This window comes from Corylus avellana, chromosome ca2, assembly GCF_901000735.1.
Source record: "Corylus avellana chromosome ca2, CavTom2PMs-1.0".
Lineage (NCBI taxonomy): Eukaryota > Viridiplantae > Streptophyta > Magnoliopsida > Fagales > Betulaceae > Corylus > Corylus avellana.
In genome coordinates, this window is record NC_081542.1 from 17,398,205 (window position 1) to 17,415,640 (window position 17,436).

General features: G+C 37.0%; 1 protein-coding gene across 1 annotated transcript; it reads left to right on the top strand.

Annotated features, from left to right (window-relative positions):
- Positions 1–11,706: 11,706 nt before the first annotated feature.
- On the top strand, positions 11,707–17,185 carry LOC132170811 (protein transport protein SEC23 A-like). Its single transcript, XM_059581925.1, has 6 exons — positions 11,707–11,868; positions 12,020–13,031; positions 14,029–15,849; positions 16,344–16,460; positions 16,576–16,647; positions 16,841–17,185. Exons 2-6 carry the CDS (start codon positions 12,552–12,554, stop codon positions 16,976–16,978), a joined length of 2,628 nt encoding a protein of 875 aa, XP_059437908.1. The 5' UTR covers positions 11,707–11,868; positions 12,020–12,551; the 3' UTR covers positions 16,979–17,185.
- Positions 17,186–17,436: the final 251 nt, after the last annotated feature.

Consider the following 17,436-nt stretch of genomic DNA (forward strand, 5'->3'; position numbering starts at 1 on the left):
GAAATGTGACGCTAACGTCTACAATCGGAAGCGGCGTCGTGTGATCCTTTGAGAACTGACAAGTGCTAGGACGCGATCGTTTTGAGGGAGGGGGGGTTTAAACGCTGCACTTTGTACGGTAGGGAAAAATCAAAGCACGCCACACAAATACATCCCCCAGAAGCTCAAGGCTGAAGAACGACACTGAAATCTAATTTCTGAAAGAGAAAATGCTCTCAACGGTTTTTAAATTTTTAATGTTTGTCGAGTCACTCGAGTCCCGTCTTAATAATATATATTCTTATATTCACATGTGTATTCCTTCAACAAACATATATTTTTCTTTTGTTTGTGTGCAAGAGACAAAATTCAAAACAAGCTAGATGACACATGCATGTATATATTATAATTATAATAATAATGATAAAATACACTATAATAGTAGTGGCGGACGCAGGAAACTCATTTATTGGGGGCATGATTTTTTTTAATGAATACAAAAAATAAAGTTGAACAAAAATATAACAAACCGAATAAGTGAATAATTCAACAAAATTTTTAATTATGTTCTAAAACATATAAATAGAACTTGCAATTTGTTTTGTCACGACTAGCGCTAATTCAATTGTCATCGACGAGTCTTCATACCTTGGAATCGATGCATGATCTCTTCATTACTGATGGTTTTAAATATGTCTTTCTTAATGTACGTAATCAAACAATCATTCATCCATTGATCTCCCATTCGGTTACGTAAACGATTTTTAACAATATTCATTGCTGAAAATGCTCTCTCAACAGTTGATGTCGCAACTGGTAGAATCAACGCCAATGTCACCAATGAATAAACCAAGGGATATACGACATCCTTTTTTGTCTCTACCAATTTCTCAGCAAGTTGTCCAATCCCTTTGAGTGTTACAAATTCATCATTAGAACACATGTCAAAGATATATGTTTCAAGTTGGTTGTCTAAAGTGATAAGTTGAATTGCTAAAAAATAATTCGGATATAATTGAGCAAGACGAACCAATTTCTCTTTGTTAAAAGACGCAAACAAGTCATATGGACTCAAGCATGAAACATAGAGTAATAATTCGGAACTTGCCTCATTAAAGCGACTATTAAGTTTTTGGAGTTGCATGTCTATAACAGTATAATAAAGCTCCACACAGTAATAATGTAAATTTTTCATGCCTTGAGCTTTTCGTCATGATCGAAGTTGGTAAAGTTCATCCATATTGGGGACAACAATATTGTTTTTTGCACAAAACTTAGTAACTTCTTCAAATAAGGAATTCCACCCATTTTCTCTCATAGCTGTAAGCGTAGCTTTGAAATTTTAACTAACTTTATTGCATTCAGAATATCTTGATCTTTTCGTTGTAGTGCTTGAGATAACTCATTTGTAATCTCCAAAACATTTTTCATCAAATGTAAATTGAAAGCAAAATCAAACGTTTGGAGTGATTGATTTCGTATATTTACTTCTGCTCTCTGTTCATAATTTAAACCATCTTCAACAATGTCTTCAACCGTATCGATAACAGAAGAAAACATGGTAATAAGACTAACAATTGCACCATGATGAGAACTTCAATGCGTATCACCATGTCTCTTTAGGCTCATTTCTTGATTCAAGCAACGACCAGTTGACATTTCATTATTTTGTAGTACTTCTATTATTTCAGCAGTTCGTTTTTCACAAAGCATGTCACAACGTTTGCATGATGCTCCAACAACATTAAAAATACTATTGGCCAAACTAAAAAAAAGTTGCAATTTGAATGTGATTTTTGGCAACAGCAACTAAAGTGAGTTAAAGCTGATGTGCAAAACAATGAACATAATAGGCAAACGAATTGTCATTCAAAATAAGAGTTTTAAGTTCATTCAACTCACCTCGCACATTGCTAGCTCCATCGTATTATTGTCATCGCAATCTGCTAATACTTAAATTATGCATGCTAAGCACTGAATCAATTGTCTTCTTCAATTCTACAGTTGTGGTATTGCGAATATGTGTAATGCCTAAAAAACATTCAATCACATGGCCCTGCTTATCTACATAACGCAACACAATTGCCAATTGTTCTTTAACGGATATATCACGAGATTCATCAACTAGGATAGCAAATGGCAAGTCTCTAAGATCTTTAAGAATAGCATCTAGAGTTTCACTTGCTGCCGCATTTGCTATATCTCTTTGAATATGTGGTGCAATCATTTGATGACTTTTAAGAGTATTATCTAAGACTACCTTATCAATTTCTTCATTGTGTTTAGCAAGAAACCACAACAATTCAAGAAAATTTCCTTGATTAGTCAAACCTTTAGCTTCATCGTGGCCACGAAATGCTAATCCTTGTTGTTGTAAAAAGCGAACACAATCAACTGATGCATTCAAACGAGTCTTATATAGCATTTTTTGCTGATCCGGTTGCTTGTCAAAAACTGTTATGATGCTTTGTTTATGGTTTAACAAAGCTTCACATCTTTGTTGAGCTTGATTATGTGCACTATTGTGAGCCCTCACATGACATTCGAGCCTCTCTTTCTTTTTCCAATTACTAAAACCTTCAGTAACAAACAAATCTCCCCCTCCTTGATTTCCAAAGTCTGGTTTGAATAGATAACAGTATAAGTAATATGCACCATCTTTTTCTATATTGTACTCCAACCATTTATATTTTTTGAACCATGCTGGATTAAAACAACGTATTGTATTTTCAATTTTTTTTTTTTTTTTGGAAAATCATAGTCAAAAGGTTGACAAGCTCCTATTTGTAGATATGCTCTTCGGATTTGGTCTCTATCACTAGGTTGATAATCGCATATTTTTTTCTTGAAGTAAAGATCTCGGGGTAGATTTGCTAAATCTACTTCAACACGAAGTCGTTTAGAATTTGATTGGAGGTCAATAGCATCGTTGTTTTTCTCCATAATCTCAGACCACTACAATTATATATTTATACAATTAAAATATGAAACAAAAACTATATAAATTCATAAATAATTAAATATAAAAATAATTAGCAAGAATAGGTTGAATAGCAATATAAATATTAATACAATTCCTTTAAAAGAACAATCTAAATCTAAATCTAAAAATTTAATTACATCTTTACATACCTCAAATTTTCGTTGAAGTTATTAGGGGAAAATGCAGTTTACCCCCCTAAAGTTTCAGGAGTTTTTCAATTTTAACCCCAAAGTTCAAAAATTGGCAATCTACCCCCTTGAAGTTTCAAAAATTGGCAATTTAAACATTCCGTTCATAATTTCTGTTAAATTGGATGGAAATTTTTTTCTTTTTTTTTTTTAAAAAAAAAGCCTGAGGGTAATGATGTAATTTCATAGATTTCTGTCCATATAGACGGAAAAATTAAACGGTGGCTTTAAATTGCTAATTTTTGAAATTTCAGGGGGGTAGATTGCCAATTTTTGAACTTTTGGGTTAAAATTGAAAAACTCCTGAAACTTCAGGGGGTAAACTGTATTTTTCCTAAGTTATTATCAAGAATAGGTTAAAATGTTGAATCCTGAATAACAACATAAATATTAAAACAAGAGGAAAATCTATTTTACCCCCTTAAAGTTTCAGGGATTTTTCAATTTGAACCCCAAAGTTTAAAAATTAGCAATATACTCCCCCAATGTTTCAAAAATTTTAAATTTAAACATTCCGTTACTAATTTCCGTTAAATTGAACATAAATTTTTTTAAAAAAGCTTGAGGATAATTACGTAATTTTAGAGATTTCCGTCCAATTTGACGGAAATTAGTAACGGAAGATTTAAATTGAAAATTTTTGAAACATTAGGGGGGTACATTGCCAATTTTTAAACTTTAGAGTTCAAATTGAAAAACCCCTGAAACTTTAGGGGGGTGAAGTGGATTTTTCCCTTAAAACAATTAATTTAAAAGAACAATTTAAATATAAATCTAAAAAATAATTACATATTTACATAATTACATACCTAAAGAAAATTGAGGCTGATAGAATCTTAGAAACTCAAACAAACACAAGTTTCGCCCAATGCCCACTGCCCAATCGCCCTTCCAAACTTGTTTCTTTGGAAAAAAAAAAAAATGAACCTTTTGGAAATTGGTGTTTGGCAAATTCCAAAAGGAGACCTCAAGCAGCGCTAGACCTTTAAGGAGAGACTGGAGAGTTATACGGACAGTACTTGACACACACACACACACAAAATCAAAGTTTAATGTAAAATGACGGTTAAGCCCCTCAAGTCAAAAATAATAAAACACCTTTCATTTTACATTAAACTGACTTGAGGGGTTTAACCGTCATTTTACATTAAACTTTGAAAAAGTTTTTTTTTTTCTTAGTGTCAAGTACTCTCCTGCAGAACTCACCATCATTCTTGAAGGTCCCGTGTTGCTCGAGATCAACAGTGCATAGTGCATTAATTGGTATGTTGGGACTTGGGGTTGGACCTTGTATCTTTTCAAAGCTTTTTTTTTTATTATTATTTTTTTATTTTTTTATTTTTTATTTTATTTTTTTTATCTCTTTTGTTCTTTGCTGTGAGCTGTGACTCCAGGCTGCCCAGTCTGCTGTCACCAATCCCCACGCACTAATACTAATATTCTCAAAATTAGAAGAAAAAAAATACTAATATTCTCACAAAAGAAAAATGCACCGTTTAGTTAGTTTAAGTACTATTCATCGTCTTCTTCCTTTCATTCGTCTGAAAGATGAAGTTTGTAATTTTTTTTTTTTTCAAATTTCAATTTACTAAAGGGCATAATATATGGTTGAAGCATGAGGGAGGGGCATATTCATGGCTTTGGGGGCATAATCATAATATTATTAATATAAGAAAAAATTTTCTATAGTAAGGACTAAGGAGGATTTTTAGGGGGTCGACTGGGGGCATATATCCGCCCCTGTATAAGAGTACACTTCATACTCATTAATCATAATCACGTCACACTAACTAAGATGTCGTATTTTAATTAGTTTAAACTTGTGGTTGGTATTGTAAATTACTTAAAACATGTTGTGTTAGCCGATATGATATGAGTGTGAAAAATATAAATGTGATAGTTATGGTTGATCGTTTAGTTATATTAAAGGAGTAATCGCCAACAGGATGACAATTCATAGTTATATCATCTTTGATCTCTTAAAGAGTGATTGATTTATTGTTACGACTCTAAGAATTAAGGATTTAACTAAATCAGTATCCAATTGTCTTAATGGTTAGACCCTTAACAACTTGCATAGGAACCTCTTTACAAGTATGAGGCATAATGTTAAGTTATTAAATATTGTGTTAGGAATAGTTCCCTAAAACCCATATATAATATATTATGGTTTATGTATATGTAATCATAAGTTATATTGAATATGGTTTAGGTGTCATACACAGACGATCTAAGCCATAATATTTTGTATAATACCAAAGCTTAAACTATAGTTATGAAATCAATAATTTGGACTCTAAGGTTAGCAATGACCAAGAATAGGCTTAAACAACGAAATAACAGACCTGAAACGACACTCAAGCCTCGGGTGATCGATCACTAGGGTCCAAAACTTCCTAATGATTGACCACATCATGTCAGCAATCGATCACAACCCAACTATTAGAATATTATATTCCTGTAATATTCTCAATATATTACAAAAATATTTGATACCGTATTCATTATTGTAAATATGCTGATTTTATATGATTTTATAATTATTATATTTCATTTCTTTTAGGGCCTCATTCAACTATAAATAAGTCATTCTATTATACAATTGAATATACATCAGAAATACAAATTTATTTTCTACAATTATCTTTCTGTTGTTTTTTTCTACATGGTATCACAACCACTGTTTTCTTGATGCCTCTCTTAAGCCTCCCTTTCCCATCCGTACAGTTTTATTTTTTTCGTTTGAGCGTTCTTTTTGGTGTTTCTTTTTGTTTCAACAATACACCAAATGCTTGTTGCGGTTGTTTTTGTACGCAACGGAAATTTTAGAGGTCTTATTGCGCAAAATTGGAAAGTCTGTGAAGAAACGAAGCTGCCACGCGCCTCCACCACTCTGCACGCCCAGCCACGTGCTGGATACTCTCTTTGAGCGTGAGTTTCACGCGCCACACGCTCCCCACTCTCTCCACGCGCCAGATCCACTCTACAACACAGTCCCTCGTCACACTGGATCTGTGCCCGCAGGTCTATAGTCATTGCTGTGTACCACATCACACTAGATTGCTGCTCACGGTTGCACCATAGTTGCTGTGTGTGCATCACACTAGATCATTTCCTGAGGCCGCACTTGTACCTCCGCCACACCGGATTACTGCCCTCAGGTTTATTTATTTAATATTTTTCATTTTTAGAAAAAAAATAAATAAATAAATAATTTACCAATCTTGATAATATTGTCCATCCCATTGACAATATTTTAGACGGTTCCAATTATATGTTGTGGGTTCAAAATATGGAAGTTTTTTTTAGAGGGAGGAGATTATGGCGTTATGTTTGTGGAGAAATTATTACACCCGCACAAAAAGAAGGTGAATCAGCCGACAAATTTGTTACTCCATTTGAAGATCGGGATAGTGCAAATTATAGGATTATTTATTGGTTTATCAATACTTCTGTTCCTTCCATCTACAGTTTGCTCTCCAAGCTTGGGAATGCAAAGGTTGCCTGAGAGTTTTGGCAAAGCGATATAATTGTACTTATGATGCCTCACTAGAATTTCAAATTGAAACTTAACTCTATCAGACACGTCAGGAGCCATGTCAATCTATTGTTGATTTTTATTTTCAAATTAATAGTCTTTGAGAGCAATTATCCACTGCAGATCCTCAACTTAAGTATCCTGAAGATGTGAAATATTTGCAAAGTATCGTCGGAAGTTTATGCATTTCGTGATGGCTCTTCTTGCGGATTTTGAACCCACTCGGGCTTCTCTCTTACACCGCAATCCTCTTCCCATATTGGAAGCTGCTGTAACATAACTTATTTCTGACGAGACTCGACGGTCCACTATGCACTTGCAATCTCCAGATATGGTTGTCGCTGCTACACCTCAGAGTGTTCCTAGATTTCCTTCTAGACAATCCACACCACAGTCTTCCTCAATCCTCTTCCCCTATTGGAAGTTGCTGTAACATAACTTATTTCTGAAAAGACTCGATGGTCCACTATGCACTTACAATCTCCAGATATGGTTGTTGCTGCTACACCTCAGAGTGCTCCTAAATTTCTTTCTAGACAATCCACACCATATTCTTCTTCAATGAAGATAATTTGCAACTATTGCAAGCAGCCTGGTCACTCTATTGCTAATTGCTACAAGCTCCAAAAACAGACGTCAGTCACGAGTTCCTTTCCAACAAACAGCCGTAGTTGTTTCAACTGGTTTCTTTGCACCTGCATCTTACACTGAGAACCCATCTCAATCCTCTGCCCTCATTGCATCTAACGTTGATGCATTAATCCATAAGGTTTTATCTCGTTCCTCTACTGCCTTGTCATCACATCAGGTAAAAATTCATGGTTCATCGACTCTGCTTGCTGTAATCATATGACCCCTGACCCCACTTTATTTTCCAAAAAGTCTGCCCTTTCTCCCAATCCTGTCATTTATACTGCTGATGGTTCTAGGTTACCTGTTAGTCACAGTGGGTCTATTTCTTCACCTAATTTGTCTATTGATAACACATATCTTGTTTCCCAATTGTCATTAAATCTTCTTTTAGTTGGCCAACTTTGTGAACTAGGTTTGAAGTTGACATTTTCTAATAGGGATGTTGATGTACAAGATCCACAGACGGGTCAACTAATTGGGATCGGCCATAAGATTGGATGTCTTTTTGAGCTTTCATTTCTGCAAACTCCTACTCACTTAGCAACTGCTGTCACAACACTCACTGCCTCTTCCAACTTATGACATTCTTGTTTAGGTCATGTCTCTCTACCACGTGTCCAACTTCTTGCATCTCAAGGTCATATAGGACCAGTAAATGTAAAATCTTTTGATTGTGTTTCTTGTCATCTTGAAAAACAAACACATTTATCTTTTAATAAAAGTGAGTCTTCATCTTCTGCACCATTTGATTTAGTTCATTCTGATATTTGAGACCATGCCCCTGTTCCCACTGAGTGGGGATCTCACTATTTTGTTATTTTTCTTAATGATTATTCTCATTATACTTGGATATATTTATTAAAGCATGACTTTGAACTCACTCAAGTTTATCAAAATTTTCATCAAATGGTACAAACTCAATTTTCTCGTACCATCAAAATTTTTCGTTCAAATAATGCTATGGAGGATAATGAGAAATCTTTTCAAAATTTTTTAAAACAAAATGGGACCCTCTCATTATTCTTGTGCTTACACTTCTCAGCAAAATGGGCGTGCAAAACGCAAACATCATCACATCTTAGACACTGTAAGAGCTCTTCTCATCTTTGCCTCACTTTCTGAACGCTTTTGGGGTGAGACTGCTCTCACTGCTATTTACACAATTAATCGTGTACTTTTCTCGACTATTCACAACCAAACTCCTTATGAGCGCTTGTATGGTAGCACACCTAACTATTCTTTGCTTCGTGTCTTTGGTTGTATTTGTGTTGTCATTCTTCCTCCACATGAGCATACCAAACTTGAACCCCGCTCTCACTTGTGTTGCTTCCTTTGTTATGACATTACTCAAAAAGGTTATCGCTGCTATGACCCCATTGCTTGATGACTTCGGATCTCTTGTCATGTGGAGTTTTGGGAACATAAAATGTTCACCAATCAAATGCATTTTCCGCATTCCTCCTCTGCATATTCTCTTGTCTTCACTAACCCCTCTATTGTCTTATTTCCTAGATCATTTGCAGATAACTCAAGCTCATTGGATGAACCTTCTACAGCTGCTTCTAATTTGTCTGATTCGACTACAGATCCTCCTACTGCATCATACACTCCCGAGCCTTCTCATGAACCTCATCGCTCCGATAGGGTAAGAGCACCACCTGCCCATCTCCATGATTATCATTGTTTTTTCTGTTCTTGCTACTCTTCACGAACCTCACTCTTATCATGAAGCTAGTGCTGACCCTTTTTGGCAGAAAGCTATGTCTGATGAACTAGATGCCCTTTTTAAAACCCATACATGGGACTTGATGGATTTGCCTCCTAGGAAGTTTGCAGCGGGATGTAAGTAGGTTTATAAACTTAAAACTCGTGTAGATGGATCTGTGGATTGCTATAAGGCTCGTCTTGTTGCAAAAGGCTTTGCTCAGGAGTATGGTATTAACTATGAGGAGACTTTTGCTCCTGTTGCTAGACTGACCTCTGTTAGATCCTTACTTGCAGTTACTGCTGTTGTTCATTGGCAGTTATTTCAGATGGATGTTAAAAATGCATTCCTCAATGGTGATCTTACAGAAGAAGTCTATATGCACCCTCTACCTGGCTATCACCATTCGGCACACAAAGTTTGCAGACTCCGTCGGGCACTTTATAGTCTCAAGCAGGCTCCTCGTGCTTGGTTTGCCAAGTTCAGTTCTGTGGTTGCTCAACAAGGTTTTGTTTCTAGTTCTTATGACTCAGCTCTCTTTCTTCGGACTACTGATAATGGTACTATCTTTATCTTCTTTATGTAGATGATATGATTATTACTGGTGATGACATTTCAGGTATCCGTGCTCTTCAATCCTTCCTCAGCCAAAATTTTGAAATGAAAGACTTGGGGACACTTAGCTTGGTCTTGAGGTTACTTCGAGTAATGATGGTTATTATCTCTCTTAAGTCAAATATGCTTCTGATTTACTTTCCCGAGCAGGTTTGACAGACGGTAAAATAGCGAGCAGCGCCCTTGAGACCAATGTCAAACTTCTAGCCATGGATGGTGAGCCTTTATCAAATGCTACTCTCTACAGGTAGCTAGTAGGTAGTCTCATTTATCTTATTGTTACACGTCCTGATATTGCCTATGCTATTCATTTGGTGAGTCAATTTATGAGTGCACCTCGATCTACTCATTATGCTACTGTTTTTCGCATTTTGCGCTATGTCAAGGGCGCTATGTTTCATGGTCTTCACTTCTCTTTTCATTCATCTCTTGAGCTCCAAGCCTATTCTGATGCTGATTGGGCTGATGATCCTATTGATCGTCGCTCCATCACTGGATATTGTTTCTTACTTGAAACTTCTTTAATTTCATGACGCAGTAAGAAACAATCTGTTGTTGCTCGATCTAGTACTGAAGTTGAGTATCGTGCTCTTACTAACACTACAGCTGAACTTCTCTGGTTATGATGACTTTTATCTGACATGGGTGTTTCTCAGTCCACTAATTCTCCTATTTATTGTGACAATCGGAGTGCTACATAGATTGCTCATAATGATATTTTCTATGAGCGCATAAAACATATCGAGATTGATTGTCATTTCATCCGCCATCATCTTCAGCATGGTAATTTATATCTTCATTCTGTCACTTCTGCAAATCAATTGGCTGACATCTTTACCAAATCTCATCCACCGGGATGACTCAATGATCTTATCTCCAAACTCAAGTTGGCTTTGCCCCTTAGAGTGTGAGGGGATTATTAGAATATTATATTTCCGTAATATTATATTCCCGTAATATTCTCAATATATTACAGAAATATTTGATACCGTATTTATTATTGTAAATATGCTGATTTTATATGATTTTGTAATTATTGTATTTCCTTTCTTTTAGGACTCTATTTAACTATAAATAAGTCATTCTATTGTACAATTGAATATACATCAGAAATACAAATTTATTTTTATTTTCTACAATTATCTTTCTGTTGTCTTTTTCTACACCAACAATGCACAATTATAAGTGTTTTCAATGTTCTCATATGAGCTTATAAATTCACATTTTACCTAAATCTAGCCTCCATGAGTGTTCTAAAGAGATACGAACAAAAAGAATAGCAAGAAATAGAGAAATGCAGTAGCTGTGAAGGGTCTCTAGGAGTTTCAAAGCCTCACAAGGTGAAAGTTCATCTTTTTAATCTATATCTCATTTTTCTTATGGTTCTTATTTTGAGATCAAAACTTATGTGGGTGCACGTTATTCGTTTTTTATTGTTAGAATTTTGTATTAGAGTTAGGTTTTTATTTCTTTTGTTCTCAAGAGATAGTTTAATCGGTTGTTATCACACCTAATGAAGCGGAGGTCACTAGTTCGAATCTTCCTCCTCTCTCTTGTGCCGACATGTCCAAAAAAAAAAAAAAAAAAAAAAAGTTTATGTTTCTTTTGTTTAAACTCTAGCTTTTGATTAGATTGATGTTTTAATCCGTTTGTAATTAAAGTTTTTGTATTTTGAAATGATGAGACATGTTTGGTAAATTTTTAATATAAAAATTACTTTTCAAAAATGATTTTAAAGTTGCAAATGTAAGAATTAATGTTAGATATTTGTTAGTCTCTGGGAGTTTTGGATTTTTAATTCCGAGAAGTTGGTTTGATTTGGTGGGAAAAATGCCCATGGAATGGAACCAACCACCAATCTTACGGTTACGGGTAGTCGGATACCTTAATCCGCCTTCATTGAACACGTCACAAAATCCCACATCATCAGCATCCCCCAATCAAAAACTAGCAGCTGTGCCAGCTGTTAAAAAAAAAAAAAAAAAAAAAAACATGTACAGCCTTGCCAGCCTATGCGCTCCCTAGAGTCATAAAAACCTACGTCAACCGAGAGAGAGAGAGAGAGAGAGGGAGAGAAGAGAGGGGAAGAAGGCAAGAAAAAGAAAAAAAAAATAGGAAAGAAGAAAAGGTATTTTAAGTCAAGAACTCAGAATAGAAAATGAGTCAAATAATGGTCTTTGATTTTTAAAAACCGGTCCTCTGTTTCACAATTCTCTGTCCCTCACAGGTACGTAATTCTCATTTTTGGTGAGGTTAATTCTTTCCCATTAGATGGTTTCCCTTTTCAAATAACCCTAGATTTGTTCAGACGTGGTTTTATTTAGAATTTGATTTTTATTTTTTAATAACAAATAGTTGGATTTTTTTTTTTGGTTCAGCTGGATTTCTACGTGGAAAGGGGTTCTGTGAGGAAGCTTCAATTGTGAAGAGATAAGAGGGCCAGATGACCAGGTTTTAATAAAAACTTGGTAAGAATTGGGCTTGAATCTGGGGAGGTGAAATTTTGGTGCTCTAGATCCTGTTCTTGACTCTGCCCTGTATATCTTGAAGTGGGTGTCAATCAAAATTCGTTCTTGTTGCTTGTCATCCCTGGGGTTTTATCTTGTTTTGGGGTTTTAGTTGATCAAAGACCTTATTTTTGTTAATTCTTTATGCAAAATCGAGGGCTAGAATAAGATCCATTTGAGATTTGTGTATCAGTACTTTGCCAACTTGTTTCTTTGTTATTTCTTAATTGAGATTATACGAATAAATTGAATTTGCCTTCCAACTCAAAAAACTTTCTGTGTCTCCTTTGTAGGACTCGGTTTGGGATTGTATTCTTTGTAGTTACTGTACAATCCCGTTCTTGATTCTGGGTCCTCGAGTATTTTTTGTTTTTGTTTTTGATATAAAGAACTTTGTATTTCAATGGCTAATCCACCACAGCCTTCCCTCGGGTACGCTGTTTCTATCACTCCCTCAAACCCGGGCACATCAAACCCTCACGCTGAGGAAAGTCCAATTCCTCCTCCTCCTTCAATTTCTCCCACACCTCCCAGATTTCCTCCACCAAAATTACAACAAGGTCAGAGTCCTTCACCTTCAATAGAAAGCTCAAATGTACCATCTCCAGCCAATGGTGTTAAAAGTGGCAGCCCCATTCCCCATTTAAGCACTCCCCCTGGACCTCCTGTCTTTACTTCACCTGTTCGCCCTGCTGCTGTGCCTTTCCGCTCTTCGCCTGCATCTCCTCAGCCAGTTGCATTTTCTTCGGGTTCATTTTTGCCAACGTCTTCACCTCCCAACCTTTCAAATGGATCGGGTGAGTTGCAGCAACAAATTTCTGATGGTACAGAGAACTCGGTGCCAACTGGGGAATTACCGTATGTTCTATTTTCAGCTCATAAGGTATCATCTATCTTGTTCTGTTTGGTTCAAAGACTAAGGCATCAGTCTTCATGATCAATCATATTTTTTTCTTAGCTTGTGTATTTTGGTACCTGTACTGTAAACTTAATTTTGTGAACTTAATTTCTTTCAACTGGTAGTTACTATAAAATGTTGTGAAAATATGCCACCGGACCTTGGTGCTTTAGCTTATTTTGACTTTGAAACCCCAATTTCTAATTTAATGATTTTAAGACCAATGCTTTGAATATTTGAAAATCAAAACCTACATTAGCCTTTCCATGAAATGGATAACTGAAGAGAGTGTAGAAATACAATTGTGCCTCTTAAATAAAAAGTTTAAAAAAGTAAAAATAAAATAAAAATCACACCTCTGATGATGGAGGAGGACATGAAGTACCAACCTCTATGACTATGGCCAGAGACCCACGGCCTCCCCTGACAATGGAAACCCATGACGGTAGGTCTTTAGCCTTGGAGACCCACAATCAGATGCACAGCCCTGGGCCTCTAGACCTACATTTGTGGGCTCCTTAGACCCACCCACAGCTGTGGCCGTGGCTTTTTAGCCATGGAGACCCATGGCTGTGGGTTTCCTCAGACTATGGATTACTAGCTATGGTGACCCACAGCCAAGTCGTGGGTCTCTGGCCAATGGGCCTCTTCCTTCCGTGGCTGGTTCCTCCATGGCCATGGCGTATGTGTGTGTTTTGCACTTTTTCTGTTAGCTAACAGAAATGTTAATGAAGTCTTGATTTACAAGGATTCAAAGCACGTCTGAAAATCATCCAATTAGAAACTGGGATCTTCAAGTCAAAAAGCCCAAAAGCATGGGGGTTCTATGGAACCCACCCACCCAAGAAAAAGATGCTTTCATTTGGGTAGATGTCATTCCTCGCATGTACAACAATTTTTGTTTGGCTGGAAGATTTGCATTTTCTGCCACATCTATTTATGGCTTACTTTGAATTCATCTCTTGACAATTTTGTCATGTAGATTTTGAAACAGAAGAAGCAAGCAAATGTACCCAGTTTAGGTTTTGGGGCATTGGTTTCTCCTGGGAGGGAGGTTTCACCAGGTCCTCAAATAATACAACGTGATCCCCATCGCTGTCAAAGTTGTGGAGCCTATGCAAATATCTATAGCAACATATTACCTGGCTCAGGCCAGTGGCAGTGTGTTATTTGTCGTGAACTGAATGGAAGTGAGGGTGAATACGTCGCTCCCAGCATGGAAGATCTTCGTAACTTTCCAGAACTGTCGTCACCTGTGGTTGATTATATTCAAACTGCTAACAAGAGACCCGGTTTTATTCCAGTTTCCGATTCGAGAATCTCTGCACCCATTATTCTTGTCATAGATGAGTGCTTAGATGAACCACACCTTCAGCACTTACAGAGCTCCCTACATGCATTTGTTGATTCACTTCACCCATCAACAAAATTAGGAATTATTTTATTTGGTCGCACAGTATCAGTTTATGATTTTTCAGAGGAATCAATTGCATCTGCTGATGTGCTTCCTGGTGACAAATCACCAACTCAGGAGTCATTGAAAGCATTGATTTATGGAAGTGGCATATATTTGTCCCAAATTCATGCTTCACTACCTGTAGCACATGCCATATTCTCATCACTGAGGCCATATAAATTAAACTTTCCAGAAGCTTCCAGAGACCGGTGCTTGGGCACAGCAGTTGAGGTTGCTCTTGCTATCGTTCAAGGGCCATCAGCAGAGTTGTCTCGAGGGGTAGTTAAAAGGTCAGGTGGAAATAGCAGAATTATTGTGTGTGCTGGTGGACCTAATACTTATGGCCCTGGATCTGTCCCTCATTCGTTAAGTCACCCAAATTATCCTCATATGGAAAAGACAGCATTGAAATGGATGGATCAACTAGGTCGGGAGGCTCATCGGCACAATATAGTGGTTGACATTTTATGTGCCGGAACATGCCCTCTAAGAGTTCCTATTTTGCAGCCTCTCGCAAAAGCTTCTGGGGGTGTTTTGGTTCTTCATGATGACTTTGGAGAAGCCTTTGGCGTAAACTTGCAAAGAGCATCTACCAGGGCAGCAGGTTCACATGGTTTGTTGGAAGTACGCTGTTCTGATGATATTCTGATAACTCAAGTTGTGGGTCCTGGTGAAGAGGCACATGTAGATACTCATGAAACCTTTAAGAGTGACTCTTCTTTATATATTCAAATGATTAGTGTTGAAGAAACGCAGAGCTTCTCACTTTCCATGGAAAGTAAAAGAGATATTAAGAGTGATTACATATTTTTTCAGTTTGCAATCCAGTTTTCAAATGTGTATCAAGCTGATATATCCAGAGTTATCACTGTTAGATTGCCAACTGTGGATAGTGTTTCGGCATATCTTGAGAGTGTTCAAGATGAAGTGGCAGCCGTTCTTATTGCCAAGAGGACCCTCTTGCGAGCCAAAAACTATTCTGATGCAGTTGATATGCAAACAACAATAGATGAAAGAGTTAAAGACATTGCTTTGAAGTTTGGGTCCCAAGTACCAAAGTCAAAGCTTTACCGGTTCCCCAAAGAGCTCTCGTTATTACCAGAGCTCCTATTTCATCTTAGAAGGGGCCCACTTTTGGGAAGTATTATTGGCCATGAAGATGAGAGGTCTGTATTACGGAATTTGTTTTTAAATGCATCCTTTGATCTTTCACTCCGAATGATAGCACCTCGTTGTCTAATGCACCGGGAAAAGGGTACTTTTGAGGAACTGCCAGCTCATGACCTGGCTATGCAGTCTGATGCAGCAGTTGTTCTTGACCATGGCACAGATGTCTTCATTTGGTTGGTATGCCAGTCAACTCATCTTCCTGCTATTTTAGTGTGGCATCGTTATTTTGGATTTAAATGCTGTATATGATGTATATCACGCTATTGTTGTTCTTTCTCTCTCTCCCCTTCACATGAACCGTGATATGCATGTAAATTTTCTCATTGGCTTTTTTCTTTTCTTCTTTTTTTTTTTTTTTTTTTTAAAAAAAAAGTTTTTTATTGGGAGTGGGGTTTGTAGTTCGTTGTTGCCATATGACTGGGGAAGTAGAAGGGAATGGGATCATGCGCAATGTAGGCTATGTATCACATTTAGAGGTGTCCTTGCAATCCCACAATCCATCTATTATTATTATGATGACAATCATGGGAAATGCCGTGTTGTTCAGGCTGTACATATCTGATTGATTGTCATTGACAGAGAGAGAGAGATTTGGATTTTTTTTTGTCGGTGTTGGTTGTGTCTTGCCCTATTTTTTGGTTAACCACTTCCCTGTTGGTTGGTGGATTCAGGGTGCTGAACTTGCGGCTGATGAAGGAAGAAGTGCAGCTGCTTTGGCGGCTTGCAGGACATTGGCTGAAGAGCTAACTGAAGTGCGATTTCCAGCTCCTCGGATCCTTGCTTTTAAGGTTTGTTTTCTTCACGGTTAATGATTCCCAGGATTTTGGTCTGCATCATATTTCTTTTCCGTTCAATTTGGTCTCCAAAAATTAAATGAATCTAATAGTCTGGACTTAAACACAGGAGGGGAGCTCTCAGGCTCGGTATTTCGTTTCTCGGCTGATACCAGCACACAAGGATCCTCCATACGAGCAGGTGAGATAGGAGAACGTTCCTAATTCCATGATTCTAATAAGTTTGCTTGGCAGTTTGATGCAAATTTAGTTGTTAAGCGAGGGTTTTACATCAACTTAAAAACATGATCTTGATTGAACAACTTGGGAAATGATGCCAACTGTTGTTCCAAAAATGAAGGGATTACAATATTGACTGATGTCAACTGTTGCAGGAGGCGAGATTCCCCCAGCTCCGGACTCTGACAACGGAACAGCGAATGAAGCTGAAAAGCAATTTTATTCACTTTGATGAGCCTAGCTTCTGCGAGTGGATGCGAAGTCTGAAATTGGTGCCGCCAGAACCAAGCTAAGAAAGAAGTCCTTGAAAGAGAGTTTGGTGGCTGACGTACCTCTGGGAAGGGGGTCTGAAGAATGTGCATCCTTCCGTCACTGATACGGGAGACTTTTGTTTCTCTTATGTTTTCATTGGCAACAGGGATATGTACCTCAGGGCGTTCTAGACTGTTAGTGGTGGTGGTGGTGATCATATTGATGCCATCTCATCTCCCTCTCCAGCCCCCCCCATTTTTTTTTTTTCTTTTAATTTCAAAGGAACGTTTATTATACATAACTCTGTTAAGAGTTTGTAATATTGTTCTTCACTTTGGTTCTCAGTTGATGAAATGGCTATGACATATCAATAAAGATGTTCCTCTTTTTTATTCAAATTGAGAAAATAAGCTAATTTTATCTGGCTAATGTTTTCTCTTCACCAATATTTGCCAAAGATGGCAGTGATGATCGATTTTGCGAATGAGGTAATGAAAGC